The 19913-nt window shown below is 41.2% G+C and overlaps 1 protein-coding gene across 1 annotated transcript in view; it reads left to right on the top strand.

Moving 5' to 3' along the window:
• The window catches only part of ift172 (intraflagellar transport 172), a 72178-nt gene that overhangs the window by 33951 nt on the left and 18314 nt on the right, over positions 1-19913 (top strand). The window contains exons 26-35 of the mRNA XM_034076350.2: positions 1915-2004; positions 2291-2388; positions 2638-2773; positions 6081-6197; positions 9688-9830; positions 10476-10569; positions 10661-10725; positions 12772-12952; positions 13663-13772; positions 15313-15442. Of these exons, the coding sequence (XP_033932241.1) occupies positions 1915-2004; positions 2291-2388; positions 2638-2773; positions 6081-6197; positions 9688-9830; positions 10476-10569; positions 10661-10725; positions 12772-12952; positions 13663-13772; positions 15313-15442 (1164 nt within the window). The remainder of the gene's footprint in view (positions 1-1914; positions 2005-2290; positions 2389-2637; positions 2774-6080; positions 6198-9687; positions 9831-10475; positions 10570-10660; positions 10726-12771; positions 12953-13662; positions 13773-15312; positions 15443-19913) is intronic.

Genomic DNA, 19913 nt, shown 5'->3' with positions numbered 1-19913 from the left:
TGTAAACACAGACCATATTACATCCAAAACAGTCGGGCATTGTTTCTGGCAGCAACGTTTCTGATTGGCCCGTGGGTCCACATTTCAGATATTACGTCATATCGGACGTAAATCTGGATCAGCTCCGTTGTTCCCCGTTTTTAGAGATTTGGGTACGGAGGAAAAGAGAGAGGGTTTTGTTTTCTGACGCTGCGTGAGTTCCCCGACGCCCCGGGGACACATGTTGATGTATAAGAGACATCACAAAGTGCATTTTGCATGATAGGTCCCCTTTAAAAATACTGTCCAAGCCGCTGTGTGGTCAGGCGAGCAGCTGAGTTTAGTTTTGCTCCCTGAACACAACACCGGACAGTCAGATGGGAGCAGCCAGAGGGGAAGCTAAAGTTGACACTGACATTTTGCCACGTCAATTATTTTGTGCACACCTCTCCACAATACGTGACTCAGCCAACCTGCTACACATTTCAACCATCAACTCAGAGCCCAGGAACAGCTTCAGTCCAGTCTCCATGGAGCGGCGTGGGTAGTATTTGGCACTAATGACCGTTGGACGGTTGTAACATTCGATTTAATAGCTGCATAAACACCAGCAATACAGGAAGTGTTGGAAAGCGGAGAAGAGGAAGAGAGATCTGGATTGAATACAGAGAAAAGGGGAACATAAGAGAGCTGATGGTGATGGTGATGGTGATGGTGAAGCACAGCGGGCTGGGCTCGTTCTGATGAGCTCAGCTGAGCCAAGCAGCCTCCACAGACTGCCAGCCTCCAGAAATAGAAGGCCATCTCACTCTGTTTGCTCTATGGGCACATTCACAGGAAGTAATTAAGATAACAAGCTCTTTGCTTTCCAACTCGCGGAAGTTGCAGGAAAGTATAATTCACCGCAAACTAAAACAATGAAGGGAGCTCACGCCTGGGATTTCAATACAGACACCATCCCCAGAAATACAACGACTCACCGTTTTCTAATCGGAATGAACCAGCACATACATTTGATTCAATTGTGTGAGAACGGGTTCAATGGAAAGTACCTTTTGCCTTTTACCGAGCAAATATCCATTCACATCCTTCTGTCTGGGTTTCAGCAAGAAGTTGGATCCACAAGCAGGAAAAGAGGGTTTGTAGATGAAGCTCAGCGCGAGTTCTTTCAGGAAGACTGGGGTGTTTCTCAATGTCGAGGAAAGCTGCTCCAGAGCCACTATTTCAAGCATGCTACGTCATCGAGTGCCGCCGAAGGACTGTTCCAATGTCCAGCATACTTGGAATTCTACCGAGCCCGGCGTACTTCGTTTGGAGAAATGTCGAGGCTGCACACGTGTAGACTCGGCGGTCTTAAAATCCCCACAATGCTTTGCGCACGGACCAGTTTCCCCAAATCTGTGGCGGAAAATGTAAGGCGGGGCCTCTCATACGACGCACACTTGCACACTTGCTCGCCTGTTCCACTCTTCGTTTTCCGAATGCCAGGAAGTATTCTTGCCTCGCTTCAGAAGCAAGACGCTCGGAAGACATGTGCTACCAAGCAAGCGTACTCGAGATTGAGAACCCTGGGTATATATTAGGGATGTAACGATACCAAAAACTCACGGTACGATATTTATCGCGATATTGAAAAATAAAGGAAAAAAATGTGAATTCTTTTTATTTATTTTTTACTTGAATTTGTTTCTTCTTTAATAAATAATAAATCTGATTTGTACAGTATTTTAGTAGCATAGTAGTATTTTAAAGTGTCAACAATATAATAATCAGACCCGGCAATAGAATAAATCAAGTAAAGTGTTACGAAGGGTTTCTATCCGGTGTGCCTTCCAAAAGAATGCAACGTATGAAATTGCATAAAGAGATCTTGTGATGTTCAGATGTGTCTTATATGTTCTAAGTGTGTATGTTGTGTGTGTGAATGTCCTGCAGGTGGCAGAGCAGCTGTTTGTGAAAGGAGGTCACATCAAAGACGCCATAGACATGTTCACCACTGCCGGGCGCTGGGAGGAGGCTCATAAGGTCAGTGAACACCACACAAAGAAGTAAAGGAACGTGACGCCAATATGCATTAAGTGGTGAGAACATTTAAATTCTAATGATATATGATGTACAATCTGACTTTCTGAAAGCTAAAGGTTTTTATTTTGTTCTTCCCTTTTCCGAACCCATTCAAAGTGGAATAACACATTTGACTAGTATTAATCGATCACATGGATAACCCTGATGCATTTTGTTCTGTATGTGGAGGCCTCTGATAAAGATCGGAGGAATGAAATTGTTGTTGTTGTTGTTGTTGTTGTTGCAGTTGGCGGTGAAATGCATGACGGAGGAGGAGGTGATGGCTCTGTACATCAGCAGGGCTCAGGAGCTGGAGAGGGATCTGAAGTTCAAGGAGGCCGAGAGGTAAACACAGATTTATTTTTAGGAGTCGTTGGCTCCCGGGTGCACGGAGATAGAACGAGGCCGCGTGAGACATCTCAGAGACATCTCAGAGGCAGGGAGGACAATAACAGCGAGGACATATTGACGTTTCAACAGTATTTGACCTTTGACAGATGGAAGTCAAATGTGACATACAGGGAAGTCTTTTAAAATATAGTGTGTGTGTGTGTGTGTGTGTGTGTGTGTGTGTGTGTGTGTGTGTGTGTGTAGGTTGTTTGCCACAGTGAAGCAGCCTGACCTGGCCATCACCATGTACAAGAAGAACCGGATGTTTGACGATGTGATTCGCCTCGTGGCCAAACATCACCCCGACCTGCTGACAGAGACTCACCTGCACCTCGCCAAGGTACTTTATGTCAGCGGCCATTTCTAGAAATCACACAATCCAGCCAGGTCACCTATACTTTTCCATGTCTCTTCTACATCAACATGTGTCCCCTCTTCTTCATGTCTCTTCTACATCAACATGTGTCCCCTCTTCTTCATGTCTCTTCTACATCAACATGTGTCCCCTCTTCTTCATGTCTCTTCTACATCAACATGTGTCCCCTCTTCTTCATGTCTCTTCTACATCAACATGTGTCCCCTCTTCTTCATGTCTCTTCTACATCAACATGTGTCCCCTCTTCTTCATGTCTCTTCTACATCAACATGTGTCCCCTTTTCTTCATGTCTCTTCTACATCAACATGTGTCCCCTCTTCTCCATGTCTCTTCTACATCAACATGTGTCCCCTCTTCTTCATGTCTCTTCTACATCAACATGTGTCCCCTCTTCTTCACGTCTCTTCTACATCAACACGTGTCCCCTCTTCTTCATGTCTCTTCTACATCAACATGTGTCCCCTCTTCTTCATGTCTCTTCTACATCAACATGTGTCCCCTCTTCTTCATGTCTCTTCTGCATCAACATGTGTCCCCTCTTCTTCACGTCTCTTCTACATCAACACGTGTCCCCTCTTCTTCATGTCTCTTCTACATCAACATGTGTCCCCTCTTCTCCATGTCTCTTCTACATCAACATGTGTCCCCTCTTCTACATCAACATGTGTCCCCTCTTCTTCATGTCTCTTCTACATCAACATGTGTCCCCTCTTCTCCATGTCTCTTCTACATCAACATGTGTCCCCTCTTCTTCATGTCTCTTCTACATCAACATGTGTCCCCTCTTCTTCATGTCTCTTCTACATCAACATGTGTCCCCTCTTCTTCATGTCTCTTCTACATCAACATGTGTCCCCTCTTCTACATCAACATGTGTCCCCTCTTCTTCATGTCTCTTCTACATCAACATGTGTCCCCTCTTCTACATCAACATGTGTCCCCTCTTCTTCATGTCTCTTCTACATCAACATGTGTCCCCTCTTCTCATGTCTCTTCTACATCAACATGTGTCCCCTCTTCTCCATGTCTCTTCTACATCAACATGTGTCCCCTCTTCTTCATGTCTCTTCTACATCAACATGTGTCCCCTCTTCTTCATGTCTCTTCTACATCAACATGTGTCCCCTCTTCTTCATGTCTCTTCTACATCAACATGTGTCCCCTCTTCTTCATGTCTCTTCTACATCAACATGTGTCCCCTCTTCTTCATGTCTCTTCTACATCAACATGTGTCCCCTCTTCTTCATGTCTCTTCTACATCAGCATGTGTCCCCTCTGTGGAAAGAGACTCTGAAAGTTTCAGGAACAAAGATTCTCTCGATGTGTCGTCTTGTGTAACCATTAGCCTTTCAGCAACAAGGTACCCCCCCCCCGCCCCTTATCACCTGAATGTCCTCTAGAGCTCCATTGAGTTCTTTGTAACCAGATCTCTCTCAGAGGGGCGTGGGGAGGGGCTCCTTACTTTCATCTAAAGTAACAGACAGAGAATCAGCACTTTGGAAACAGGGCTGAAACAGAGGGGATTATGGGTAATGCTGCAATCATCTGTCTGGTGTTTCAGCCAATCAGAGACAGGCTCTGGATATATCTGAGCTATAATATACTGATGAAAAGCAGTATCATAGGGGACCTTTAACGAATGTTTTCTTTGCTGCTTTTAACACCTCAAGCCATCTAGTCTCATAACATTGGAGAAGGCAGTCAGTCTATGGCCCACATCTCTGACATTAGGGAACTCACACAACGTTCACTTCTCTCTCTATCCATCTCCTGCCTCTCTTCTGCTCTACTATGCATTAAAGGCAACACAAATAAACGTATCTAATAATCTATCCTTGTCAAAGTCATGCCTGCTTTGTGACCGTCCCTTGTTTTCATGGATGCATCTTAGTAGTTAAACGGCTCTAAAGGACTACGTTGTGATTGGTCGACTAAAGGATATCACTGATCGGTGAGTTAGAGCTCAGGCTGATAATTAAAAGAAAAAGTGGAATGCAAAAGCACATTTTATAAATGAAAGGCTTATTTGCATATTACAATTACATCTAATTATTTCCCTTGTTAACTTTTTTGCAAGAGAGGCAAAGAATGATTGTCTAAAGTTCATCGTCACATGGCTCAGTGTAACGTGTGTGTTTGGTGTAATCATCGGCTGCTCAGCGTCTCCATCAGAAAGATTCAGACGGCGATGAATAATGTGTCCTGTCTGTCCTGCTCCACTTCTGGCACTCTTACCGTTTAATCCCACCTTATTTTTACCGCTCTCTGTTTCTTATGTAACAGCCGACGAATGCGTGTGTTCACAGTTTTGTGGTCGTCTCATTATCTTGTGAGAATTGCCCCGCAGTGCTCTAAACTCATAATTATAAATGTCCCGAAATAAGAGTTCTGCCCTGAATTCAGAAGAAGAACACCAAGAATAAATAAATAAGTGTCCTTTTAGCACACATTCACGTCTTTTTGTGCAGCGTTGGAGGAAGTACTGACATTTAGAAATAAAATAGCAATACAACAATGTGTATATTGCTTAAAGGGGACCTATCGTGCAAAATTCACTTTGTGATGTCTTTTATACATAAATACGTGTCCCCGGTGTGTCGGGGAACTCGCGCAGCGTCAGAAAATAAAACCCTCTCTTTTCCTCTGTACCCAAATCTCTATAAACGGGGAACAACAGAGCTGATCCAGATTTGCTGTCGATATGACGTAATATCTGAAATGTGAACCCATCAGAAACGTTGCTATCAGAAACAATGCCCGACTGTTTTGGACGTAATATGGTCGGTGTTTACATTAGCATCGCTAACACTCAGAGCTAACCTGTGCTGGAGAGCATGTGTGTGAAGAAGCAGGAAGTAGAAAGGAACTCACCTTGTGGTATAACCGGCAAGAGAGAAAGCCTTTGAGCTCCAAACTGTTTCAGAGAGAATCCTTGATAATCCTTGATAATCCATGATATGGCGTTTCATCACGGCAGCATTTAGTTTAGACGGTAGCTGCCGGGTCCCGCATAAGCTCCGCCCCCTCCTTTTTTATTTATCAATTTAAAAAAAAAAAAGCTTTATTCCCCAAATCAGCACTTTTGAAACAGGAAGTGAAATAGAGGGATATGAGGCATGTTTATTATAATATCCAAATGCTAATCAGTGCTTGTATGCATCTATTATTGTTATGACATGGCATCACAATTATAATCAGTTGTCTTTATATATAACCGATCCGGCTGTTTTACTGTACATCATATCTATGCTTTATGGATGTGTTCTGCAGGAGATGGAGGCAGAGTCCAGGTTCTCCGAGGCAGAGTATCACTTCATGGCGGCTGAAGAGTGGAAAGCTGCTGTCCACATGTACCGAGTCAACGATATGTGGGAGGAAGCTTACAGGGTACGGATACACTCACAGCTGTTATGTTATCTTTCTAGCTGTACATCCCTTTACCTTTCCAGAGCTATGTGTGTTCCAGTTACTCCTGTCACTTTTTAATACAGGTAAATAAAACAATATACTCAAAGTGAGGTAGGATGAACTACAGTATATCACATAAAATGCATAATCATTTTAATTGAGACTTTTTTTTTAACCTGGGTAAACGAAAACAATATTCCTTTTGATATTGCTGTAATAACTTTCATTTATATAGCGCCTTTCCTAAATCCAGGGAGGCGTGCTACTTTGTGCTTCTACTCAAATACATTTGTAATGCCAATATTATACTATTTGTTTCACTACATTTAACTGAGAGTTGTTGTTACTAGTTATGAGTTAAAATATAGAATGTTATTTCCCCTGCCAAATATATTTAGCTTATTTTTATGAAGATGTATTCCTGTGTGGCGCTGTTCACACTTACATTTAAGTCACCCTGTCTAGCACAGTGTAATAAGGGCTTTATAACAGCACTATAATTGAACGTATTGACATAATTAAATTAGTGTGGCCACCCATGTGCTGTATAAACAATCAATGAATGATAACAAAGTAAAATGCCTTTTTAAAAATGTGCATTGTTGACAAAAACTGTGTATTATTGACCGTTTAAAATATTCAGTACCACTTTACAATAAGACTACCCTAATAAAGGGTTTACGAATAGTTTGTTAATCATTTATTAATTAGGTTGTGAACACTTTATAAATCATTAATAAGCTTTCATAAGACATGAGATAAACAGGGCGACTGTGACCGGTTGCTTGCCAAATAGTGAGCCCACGTTTATCTGTACTGCTAAGCCTTATGTTGGCTACCTAGCTTACTTCGTCTCCTTCATCAGCCAGCATCCTTGGTATGTTGCTCACTGAGTTGATTCTCGCTGAGTAGCCAATATAAGGCTTAGTCGTCTTGCCAATAAGTGTCTTTTAGCACACATTCACGTCTTATTTTGCAACCTGATACAGTAGTGGAAGAAGTTTGTACATATTTTACATAAATACAAATACCACCGCTGAAAGTAAAAGTCCTGTATTCAAATGTTACTCAAGTATGAGCATCTAAATATACTTAAAAGTAAAAGTACTCATTATGCAAAAAAAGTTCATTTCAGAATAATGTATATTATTAAAACATAATTACTGATTCATTAATGTAACATTGTTTATGTTTACATCATATATATAAATGTGAGGCTGTGTTGATGTATGAAAACTATGTTAGAACTGGTTTATAAATGGTTCTTACTGATTAATAAAGTGTTTACAACCTAATTCATAACCTAATTATGAACCCTTTTTGAATCCTTTGTAAGGGTAGCCTTATTGTAAAGTGGCACCGACTCTTCTTATAGCTGCACATGACTACAATGTGTTTTATAAACCATTTAATAAGGGTTAATTTGATGCTCATAAATGCAAAAAGGAGTACTTAAAGTGTAATGAAATGAGGCTTTATGGGCACAGCTTTATTACGTGTGTTTCCCTGTGGATTCTGTTTACTGCTTGGGAGCACAGTGGAACTTTATAGCTTCTATAAAATGAGTTTTGTCTCTGGGTTTATCTGTGGTGAGAGGGTTAGGGAGCCACACTGCGGCAGGACTCCTATAGTGATATATAGACATTTATTTATTAGGATAAAACCCTTGAGATGCACCATCTTGTTTTCAAGGGGGTCCCGACAAAAGCAACGTCTATACCTAGTATAATGACTTCTGTTTTGTCGGAGTTTAATAATATAAAGTTGCTGGTCACCCATGTCTTTATGTCTGTGAGGCATTCTTGCAGTTTAACTAATGGAAATTGTACATCTGGTTTAATTGATTGAAAATTGATGGAGGTATTCCTTATGATATTGCCCAATGGTAGCATATGATGAATAGGATGGGTCCAAGTACAGACCCTTGCGGTACTCCATGACTGACTGTAGTTTGTAATGAAGATTCATCGTTGACAGATACAAACTGAGATAGTTTTGATAGATAAGACCTGAACCAGCTTAGTGCAGTTCCCCTTATACCTATCAAAAACTCTAATCTTTGGAGTAGTATGTTATGGTCAATAGTGCCAAAGGCAGCACTCGGATCTAACTGAACCAGGATAGAGGCAAGTCCATTATCAGATGCACAAAGCAGGTCATTTGTGACTTTAACCAGTGCTGTCTCTGTGCTATGATGTTTTCTAAAACCTGACTGGAATTTCTCAAATAAACAATTTGTATTTAAAAATGCACACAATTGTGAGGCCACTGCTTTCTCGAGGATTTTTGTGAGGAAGGGAATGTTTGATATTGGCCTGTAGTTGGCCATAACCTCAGTATCAAGGTTTGTTTTTTTATAATAGGTTTAATTACAGCTACTTTAAATGACTGTGGAACATAGCCTGACAGTAAAGATATATTCATCATATTTAATACAGGTGTGTTAATTAGGGGTGCAATTTCCTTGAACAGCTTCGATGGAACAGGCTCTAAGATACAGGTAGATGCTTTAGAGCAGGGGTGACCAACCAGTCAGAGGTTAAGAGCCACATGTTGTGTATGTTGCTGCAAAGAGCCACATCAAACACACAGTCACTGATACCGCTTGTTTCAGTTTTTTGTTTTCTGGAGACAAGATTTCATCCAGCGTTACGGTCTCAGAGTGCTTCGTTATTTTTTTGAACAACTGTGTCTGCTTTTCTGCCTGACTATTCAAGGTGTTTATCTTCTGCTTGCGAAGTTCCGTACCGCTATCACTAACACTCAGAGCTAACCTGTACTGGAGAGCATGTGTGTGAAGAAGCAGGAAGTAAAAAGGAACTCACCTTGTGGTATAATCGGCAAGAGAGAAAGCCTTTGAGCTCCAGACTGTTTCAGATCCTTGATAATCCATGATATGGCGTTTCATCACGGCAGCATTTAGTTTAGACGGTAGCTGCCCGCATAAGCTCCGCCCCCTCCTTTTTTATTAATCAAATTTGTATTTTTTTAAAGCTTTATACACAAATCAGAACTTTTGAAACAGGAAGTGAAATAGAGGGATATGAGGCATGGCTAGAATGATCTGCTTGGTATTTTGAGAAAAACACTAGACATGTTTTTTATATATTTTATATATCTGAGACCCATGCTATTGCCTAAAAATAGCATGATAGGTGACCTTTAAGTAAAATTCATGAAGTAATACATAATAATAATAATAATATAAAAATAATAAATATATTTTGTAATCGCTTTTTCCGGTGCTCAAAGTCGCTTCACAGAGTTAGCTAGAAATTACAACAAATAAATATAGTATTAGTCACATTAAAATCGAGCAATAAAACAACAATCACACATTAAAAGCCAGTTTGAAGAGGTGAGTTTTTGTACGTTTTTTGAAGGTGGTGAGGTCAGACATACAATCATTACAATCATTACAATTTGATATATATATATTTACAGATGTATTTTCTCATGTGTGTGTCAGGTGGCAAAGAGCCACGGGGGTCCTGCAGCCCAGAAGCAGGTGGCCTACCTGTGGGCCCGCAGCCTCGGGGGGGAGGCGGCCGTCAAACTGCTCAACAAGTTCAACCTGCTGGAGTACGCCATCGAGTTCGCTGCCAATAACTTGTGAGCTGCAACACGTTCACACGACACACACTGTGATTTATCTTCATACACTCACATCCTGAATGTATGAATAGAATAGAATATATATTTATTGTCCTCATACAAAGTACAACAACATTTATTTGGCAACTCTCACTGCAGAAGAGTGAATGGAAGCCCATTACAGCCAATTTGATGTAAAGAAATATATATCTTAAAATAATGCCTTAATCTTTCAAAAATAATAACTTTGTATTTCAAAATAAATGGCTCAATATATCAAAATGATGACTTAACATGACACAATAGTGAGTAAGTATTGCAACATAAGGAGTAAGTTTTGCTACATAATGACTTACTAATGAACAATAATGACTTTTGAGGAAGCTTCTCATTATTTTGCATTACTAAGTCAACATTTTGAGATTCTAGGTAATTTTTTAAGTAACTTTTAATAGAAAATGTCTCATTATATTGACTTATAGGATCTTTTTTTGTAACATTATGTTTTGATAATCGACAAATCCCTAAACATTTGTTAACTGCTGTGAATTTTCTGAGATTGGCAATGCATCCGATATCTGAAGCAGAACATGTTCTTTTCACCTGCTGGCTTTAATAAGCCCAAAATCTGACGAGATATCTTGCTCTTTATTTACTCCCCAGCTCATTTGACTTTGCCTTTGATTTGGCTCGTGCTTCATGTAAAGAAAAGATTCCTGAGATTCACCTCAAACATGCCATATACCTGGAGGACGAGGTAAATCTGTCACGCCCTGCTGCACACAAACATGCTGTCGGTGAAGGGAGTAGTGCTGATTCTGACGTTCTGTAACCATTTCCTCTTCCAGGGCAAGTTTGCTGAGGCCGAGTTCGAGTTCATCAAAGCCGGAAAACCCAAAGAAGCCGTGTTCATGTGAGTGCATTAAACCCAGTGTTACACCAGGAGATTTTAGAATTAGGAGTATGTTTATATGTATATGTAATGGAACCAAGTAAATGATCCAAATGCTAGTGAGTATCGTGATCTGTCGTGATATCTTAAAGGAATGGTCCACTCATTAGATAATTAATCAAAACTTCAGTATTTAGTGAAACATTATGTTTAAACCATACCCTGAAGAAATCAGCGATATTCCCCGGTAAATAATGATTTTATAGCTCTTTTTTATCAAAACCTGTATATTCCGTCTGGCCGCCGCCATTTTTGCCATTTTCAGTAGTCACGTGATGGTCGTGACGTCATCCATGCGTTCACTTTGTCAACACACGGAAACATGGCTGAATATTTGAGTTCGGACTCGTCAGCAGAGGAAGAAGTTTTGATGTTTTATCAGTATGACAATACGACACCCTCTGTCCTTAGACCCTCACATCGTACAAGGAAAAACTTCCGAAGAAAACCCCCAGTTTAAAGGGAACATGGGAGAAACCTCAGGGAGAGCAACAGAGGAGGGATCCCTCTCCCAGGACGGACAGACGTGCAATAGATGCCGTGTGTAAATTGAAGAGATAATACATTTGCAACATAGGTAGTCCAGATGTTTGGAAATGCATGTGTGTATAATGGGAAGATGATATAAGATACTATATGTATGCATGTAGTACCACCCTTGCTAGCGATTCCCTCTCTAGTTTAGCATACTCAGCTTCGTTGTCCCTGGCCATAGAATCACGATTTTATGGGGCCTGAAAAACTGGGGGGAAATACACACTAGTCGGTACTACGCTATATGGAAAGGCCACCAAAAACTGTCCTGGCCTGGACGTTAAAACGGGGCTAGCCGCTGCAATGGAAATGCGCTATAACATACCTTATTCTTACTCCGAGCACTACTTCTGCTCCTCCGTCGCTTCACACTTGCAGAGGGCGATTTCTCAACTGGCCGAACTGGTGTCCTGGTCGGTGATGACATCAGAAAGACCGATGGTACTGCATTTCCATTATGTAATGGTTGTTCCATAAATCCCATGTTATGTTTTATCATACTCTCAGAGTAGTCGTCCGGACATTTGAAATGTTCGCTGCATACATGAGCCTGTGAATCTCTCGGTTCGGGCCGGCCACATTTCGCTAGCCACTGCCTCCGAATGTACTTCTTACGCTTACCTTTTGGCAACAGATGGAACCGAGCATTCCGTGGATTGTTCCTATCCGAATCATGGCAATATTTCGCGATACAGTGAGGCATATTTGAAGAGAGAAACTACAGTAAATAACATAGAGATCAACGTGTCTTCGAAAACCAAACGCATGGATTACGTCACGTCCGGAAAATGGCGGCGCCCACAGTGTTGATGTTATTTCGGTATATAATCAGTTTAAAATCACTGATAATGTCATCGGATTAAAAAAAAAAAAAGAAAGACTGGCAGAGACTGGTCTGTTTTATCGGATGATAATTATTTAAAAATGAGTGTCATGAGCATACCATTCCTTTAAAGGACTACATGCCAGTGGAAGAACAAGCTACTTAGCACTTTTAGTATGACAGCCAATTAGTAACTTTAAGATGCAACATTGTTTGTGTAATTTGTGTGAAAGTTATGTTTCGCTGCGTATGGTGAGTGGTGTTACCGGTGCAAAAGACACATTTCCATGTTATTTACATATAATTACTTTTTAACTATTTTATCTGTTTTATTGTGTTGCACTGTTGGAGGAGCCTGTGACCTACAATTTTCATTGGCATATCTACACTGTAGCTATGTACAAATGACAATAAAAGCCTTGAATCTATAATAAACAATAATGGAATCTGAATATAAATCTGAAATCTAAATATGGTATTAAAATACAAAGTGTATGTACTTTCCTTAGTACTTTTAGTAGTACTTTTAGTTATTTTATGGTATTTTACACTCAATTTCACAGGGAAATATTGTCCCTTTTCATGTTCCATTCCTACACACCGCATTTTAACTTTAAAAACTAAAAATGTTGGCATGTGTTCTGCTGCAGGTATGTACACAACAAGGACTGGGCGAGTGCTCAGCGGGTGGCGGAGGGACACGATCCAGACAGCGTGTCGGAGGTTCTGGTCGGACAAGCCAAGTTCTGCTTTGAGCAGAAAGATTTCCAGAAAGCCGAAGCTTTCCTGCTCCGAGCTCAGAGACCAGAACTCGCTGTGAAATATTACAAGGTAACGGCCACAAAAAGCATAGCCTCTTTATTTAAAGAGTCCTCTCCTGCTGATGTTCAGGTGTATATCAGTATGTAGTGTCTCTACTTTAAAGAGTCCTCTCCTGCTGGTGTTCAGGTGTATATCAGTATGTAGTGTCTCTACTTTAAAGAGTCCTCTCCTGCTGATGTTCAGGTGTATATCAGTATGTAGTGTCTCTACTTTAAAGAGTCCTCTCCTGCTGATTTTCAGGTGTATATCAGTATGTAGTGTCTCTACTTTAAAGAGTCCTCTCCTGCTGATGTTCAGGTGTATATCAGTATGTAGTGTCTCTACTTTAAAGAGTCCTCTCCTGCTGATGTTCAGGTGTATATCAGTATGTAGTGTCTCTACTTTAAAGAGTCTTCTCCTGCTGATGTTCAGGTGTATATCAGTATGTAGTGTCTCTACTTTAAAGAGTCTTCTCCTGCTGATGTTCAGGTGTATATCAGTATGTAGTGTCTCTACTTTAAAGAGTCCTCTCCTGCTGATGTTCAGGTGTATATCAGTATGTAGTGTCTCTACTTTAAAGAGTCCTCTCCAGCTGATGTTCAACCCACTAGAGGGAAGGGACAAAATGTCTACACGTTTTACTTTTGCCTTGTATTTGTACCGTACCTTTGCAGATGTAACTCCGTGAATGTCCCCAGTGCAGGGCGGATATATGATTTCTGATGTGTGTGTGTTTTCAGGACGCAGACATGTGGAGTGACGCCATGCGTATCTGTAAGGAATATATCCCCAACAAACTCTCCCTGCTGCAAGAAGAGTACGAGAGTGAGACCTCCAAGAAGGGAATCGGGTGAGATTAATATATAAGAAACTACTGTTTTCGCCACATAAAACGGTTATATCGATTAGTTAAAACAGAAGATGCCAAATTCCTCGTTAACTTGTTTCATTATTACGGATCAGAGTGTTGGAGTTTGTACTTGTTATGTTATTAAGAAAGCGCTTCAAAGCCAGAGGGAAACCACCAGACCCTCTGAACGTTTCACCGGCTGCGGTATCATCAGCTCATGCATTATCCCACATTGAAAGTACCAACAAGGAATAGCTCGTTAGCCGGCAGCACGCAGCTCTTCTCCCTCTTGACTTGTGGGAGAAAAGCATCAAACGTTACCAACGGAAACGGGCGAGGAAGTGAGAGTTACACCGAATTAGTTTACAGCTCTGTGGAAGGATTCACATTTCCTACAGGCATCGGAAATCGAGTTGTTTCACGCCTTTGTACGAGATGTAGATTGTACCTGAAAATAAGGCATCGAAGAAGGTCAGGGCCGGTTTCTGTGAGTCATGTGATGATGATGATGATGATGATGGTGATGGTGATGGTGATGATGATGATTTGAAGATGTGTGAAGTGATTCAGAAATAGAAAACAATGTGTTTTGTTCCAAATTCATTTCTAACCAACTGGAGTGCAGATGAATGCGTTCAATCTTTTTAAAAGACTGTTTTTATCATAGCTACAAACTAACCTGTTGGATACATTGAGACTTGACAATAACTGAAGTTACGTAATAGAGTGATTAATCTGAGAGATATTAGATGTCGTGGCACACTTTGTCACAGCCACTATTCTCATCTGTTTAACATTAAAATAATACTGCCACTTAAATGCAGTTTCATTTAGATTTTTTTAACGTTTTTTTTATCATCGACTTCTATTTTCTTTTGTTTTTCTTACTCTTATGCAAGCTGCTTTGTCGTCTTGGAATGACAACATTCAAAATATTGAACATTAATTGCCACTTATACTGAAAATAGTAAATAGTAAAACAGTATACCCTAACCCCCAAACGCGGCGCACCTATAGTGTAAGCTTCTGCGAGGATCCACTAGCACCCAGCGCGTCACCGTTTTGCCGCTGAGAGTGTGTGTGTGTGTGAGAGGAGCTCCACGGATTGGTCCATTTGGGTATGGTCACGTCACCATACCCAGGAAGTAAACAATGGAAAAAGAGAAATGTCCAACGAGGCGTTCTGGGTCAGCACAGACAGGTCTTCTCTGTGTTAGAGTGTTACTCGCTACAGGGTGTACTTTGAGGGTTTGTGACTCTGCACATCGTTCACATGCAGAACAACCTTCATAACAACAAGGGGACGGGTAAGAACCGGAAAAGCATGACATGGGACCTTTAATGTTTTATTTATGCACCACAACACCAAGTCAAATTCCTCGTATGTGTTAACCTGCCTGGCAATAAACCTGAATCTGATCCATCAACAAACTGAAACAAGACAAAGAGCAGTAACTGAGACGCCATCTCGATGAATAACCTTCAAAGGAACTGTATTTGTTCATGTGTTATTAAATGTGTGTATTTTGGGTGTTTCCAGGGGTGTGGAGGGTCTGCTGGAGCAGGCGAAGGAGTGGGAGCAGTCGGGGGAACACGCCCGGGCCGTGGAGAGCTATCTGAAGGTGAAGGACGACTCCAACACCGCCCTGATGGAGAAGTGCTGGATGAAGGTAAAAGATAGTATTCTTAATGACCAGGCGGAGGATTCATTACTTTATAATTGACTAATCATAATGTCCTCATCTCAGAGAGTGGATCTTACCTGAGGTGTCTTTTGAGTGATTGTCAGATGATTTACACGACAAAAAAGCAAGAATAAAATGGTTTTTGCTACACACATTTGATCAACCATCTGGTTCCTAGGAAGCATCAAGATTCAAGGGTTTTATTATCACATGCACAATAGCTACAGTGTAGTTATGGCAATGAAAATATTAGGTCCCGAGCTCCTCCAACAGTGCAACATATTATATATAGGCAGGGCCGGCCCTCGGCATAGGCAGTATAGGCGAATGCTAAGGGCGCATCAACCCATAGGGGGCGCCGAAAATTGGGGAGAAAAAAAAAAAGAAGAAGTTAGAAATAATTAAAGAAAAAAATTCAATTTCATAACAACACAATTTCCCGATTTTGGATCAACAAAGTACATCTTATTATCTTATACTAACAGAACTACGCCTATATTGCGTACAGTGCCCAAAACTATGGCACACCCCCCCCCCCCCAAAATCAAGTTGAACCGCCCCAGTAAAAACCAGAGATTTATGTGAAATTGTTCTTTTTTTGAAATAATGGAAGTGTGCAATTATAGGTTTTAATTTTGTATTTGTGTTAATTTAAAATAAATCAAAAAACGTACACAGCTTCTGTGTGCTTTTATTAACATTGGAATTTACTGTGTAAGCGGCCGCGGGGGAGAGCTTTAGAGAGCTCTCTCCTGAAAGACTGAGCGGCTCTGATAACCTCAGCTCAGTGAGGTAAAGGCACACCTTTATATGATCATTATAGTTATACAAAAATAAGAGAATAGGTGAAAAACAGGTATAAAATACTGACAGTACAGAAAAGTTGTTATTAATAAACAAGAATACAGTTTGAAAGGGGAGTGATTTGTAAAATATCCATAAAGAAAAAGAAAATCTGCTTACAGTTCTGTTTCATATGGGTGTTGAGAGATGTATCCATAGATTTCCTAATGTTGCTCTCAAAGTGCACCAGATTGATGCTTTTAACTTCAATATTACACAATATACACCACAACCATGCACGCGCGAGTCATAGTAAGTGTAACTGTATGCATTTGGGGGGGGGGGCGCCAGCTAAAATCTTGCCTAGGGCAGCAAATTGGTCAGGGCCGGCCCTGTATATAGGACATTGTTAGAGAATATTTCTTCTTTCTTCCTAAGTGTCAAAGAATAATTCTTCCTTACTCCTAAGATATTTAACATTTACTGTGTGTTCACATTTACGATCAGCCCTGCTCCTTATCTTCCGTAAGGAATGTGATAATGCAGTCGTATGTTGATACTATAAGTTGTATGGCTTGACCTAGCGGACATAGGTGGTTTTACGCTAAGCTCCACAGATGAGAGAGACATCTCCTGTGTCTCCAGATGTTAACGCCCCATCTCCCCAAACATGTTGTTTACTCTGAACTAGTTAAAAGGTCTATCGAGAGATAGGCTGATCAGAATTGACATGACAACCCACCCGTGCAGTCAGAACCTTTTGCTGCTGTGACTTGTGATGTGAATTCTCCGGCCGTTGACTTGTGATAAACTACCAGTGTTTGACATCAAAGCTCCAACTCTCCTCGTGTCTCTCTGAGTCCTGACTCTCCATCGCTGCAGAAGTTTCCCTTACAGACATGAGACAAAAAAACAACAACAACAACAACAAATGTGTGCAAATGAAACCGAGTACGACACATTTCAATAAAATAGTGCAGGTGATGTTGCTAGACCCGTCTACAAGTAGTGCCGATTAAGTTAACTATATACATGTCCGAAAATAAATAAATACAACAAGCTAAATGACTTGAAAGTGACCAAGTAAATCCAGTCACTTTCAACATCAGAAGGGACTACTAGTCTTTTTTAATTAGTAGACGGCGATCAAATTGTAGGTTGAAATGAAAATGTACGTTTGCAAAATGTCGCCACCTTTTGTATAGAGAGGCGAAGTCCCTCCCTTTCCGGGGGAGCTCCATGTCAAGTCAATGGAGAGAGAAAGATTATCTTTCGAACGCGTTTGAATTGTGCCACGAATTACACACATGATGTTTGTCAATTTAAAAGATAACTTAGCAAGTCGAATAAATTAAAATGTCTCGTAAAACTGAAGTAACACTTTTTGTGTGAAACCGCTCAATGAACTACATCTCCCGTCTCGCACCACACACCAAGACGGCCGTCACGTTGGAACATTTCACTTCTTTCTCTCAGAACGAGGCGGAAAGTATTAAAAGAGGTGGAAATCACTCCAAGTCTGGGCACGTTGAGAGCTGCGCACACACAAGGGGAGTTAGTCGGTTCCGTGAGAGCCAGCATGCGGGAGCAGATTCTGGGATTTGTAGTCTTTCTGGTTGCGTATTTTTCATAGTCTTATATTTCAACAGTTTTACGACAAACTGACTTTTTTTACATGGAAATTATTTTTTAAGATTGACAAACATCATATGTGTAATTCTCCCATTGACTTCAATACAGACTTTTTCAGAAATAAGGTCCCATGGGTCGGAGGTAGATGGGCGGGACTTCACCTCTCTATTGATGGTTCCTATGACAACTTAAGTAGCTTGGAAAAGAGCGATATGGGGAACTACATTTAATTGGATTTACTGTTTATCAGACGACAAATGAGACAATAATTAGCGTTAGCGGCTGTCACATTTAACATTTTCTATCATTTAGAAAAGCCAAGTCTTTCACTCTGTCTTGTTCATGTATTATTATGACATGGGTGTTGCTGTATGTACAATTAAATGTATCTTTTATTAGAGGTTTTTTTCAATAGTGAACAAAAATATAACACAAGTGTGCAATTGGAAACAGGACTCAGAGAGACACGAGGAGAGCTGGAGCTTTGGTGGCAAACACTGACGGTTTATTTGGAGCTTCGGCCGGAGAACTGAGAAAACAGGTGGTGTGTCACTCATGAGTTGACACAGCGGTTGCCAAACCAATTCTGCAGAACTCTTCTGTAGCTCGAGGTTTTAACTAGTTCGGAGTGTAATAATCAACATTCTTTATCAGTGAGACTAAACATTATGGACCCTGAATCTAACGAGCTCTCGTCCATAGGAAAGAATGTGTGCCAAGGAACCTACGTCCCTGAACAGTAAACTACCTCATGGCGGCTTGTGCTCGGTCATAGACTGGCAACAACAATGCGCCCAAGCTCCTCCTCCTTAAGAGAGATAGCAGCAATACCCAAGCTCCTCCCCCTTAAGAGAGATAGCAGCAATACCCAAGCTCCTCCTCTTTAAGAGAGATAGCAGCAATACCCAAGCTCCTCCCCCTTAAGAGAGATAGCAGCAATAACCAAGCTCCTCCTCTTTAAGAGAGATAGCAGCAATACCCAAGCTCCTCCCCCTTAAGAGAGATAGCAGCAATACCCAAGCTCCTCCCCCTTAAGAGAGATAGCAGCAATACCCAAGCTCCTTCCCCTTAAGAGAGATAACAGCAATACCCAAGCTCCTCCCCCTTAAGAGAGATAACAGCAATACCCAAGCTCCTCCCCCTTAAGAGAGATAGCAGCAATACCCAAGCTCCTTCCCCTTAAGAGAGATAACAGCAATACCCAAGCTCCTCCCCCTTAAGAGAGATAGCAGCAATAACCAAGCTCCTCCTCTTTAAGAGAGATAGCAGCAATACCCAAGCTCCTCCCCCTTAAGAGAGATAGCAGCAATACCCAAGCTCCTCCCCCTTAAGAGAGATAGCAGCAATACCCAAGGCCGTAGACCTATGCCGTGGGAAAGGAGACAGTGAGAGGAGAAAATGATGAACTGTGTCAAAGGTTGAATACATAAGCAAATTATTAGTACTCCGTCTGGGTGTTAAAACCTTTTTAATGTGTCCACAACAGAAACACAAATACATTGTAATCCACTAATCAGCGTTCACATTCAGCATGCTGGAGGACGGATGATAAACCTCGATACTGTGGGAAGAGTAGAGGTCACGGGGTCACCCACATCGATAGCTTTGCTTCCGTCCCTTCACAGCTGATACTGGGATGTATTGATTAAAGAGCGGTGCAGATCCAATCACTGGGACTGTGCATGGTTTGGTCTGACGGCGTCGCTGCACACAGAGGTCACGGGGTCGTAGAGATCAATATTTCCCGCCTCTTTTGGGGGTTTGATTAACTAACGTGAGCAATAGTGAAATAGAGTAATTGTGAAAGCTCATTTGTGGATTGAGCGTTGCTCTGCTGGAGGTCAGAGGTCAACAGGATCAATATGCGGCTTCCTGTGGAAAGTCTCGATATCAACGTTTCGATTTCGCTCTCCAGGGCTCACAACACAAACTAACAAACTACAGTATTTGTGGAGACAATCAAATGATCTTAAACAGTGAAGTTAAAAGCAACGTTGGTTGATTTATTTTAGCGATGACAGGGATTTACATTATAGTTGAA

The sequence above is a fragment of the Pseudochaenichthys georgianus genome, chromosome 24 (genome assembly GCF_902827115.2).
Source record: "Pseudochaenichthys georgianus chromosome 24, fPseGeo1.2, whole genome shotgun sequence".
Lineage (NCBI taxonomy): Eukaryota > Metazoa > Chordata > Actinopteri > Perciformes > Channichthyidae > Pseudochaenichthys > Pseudochaenichthys georgianus.
This window is presented reverse-complemented; position numbering and strand designations above follow the sequence as displayed.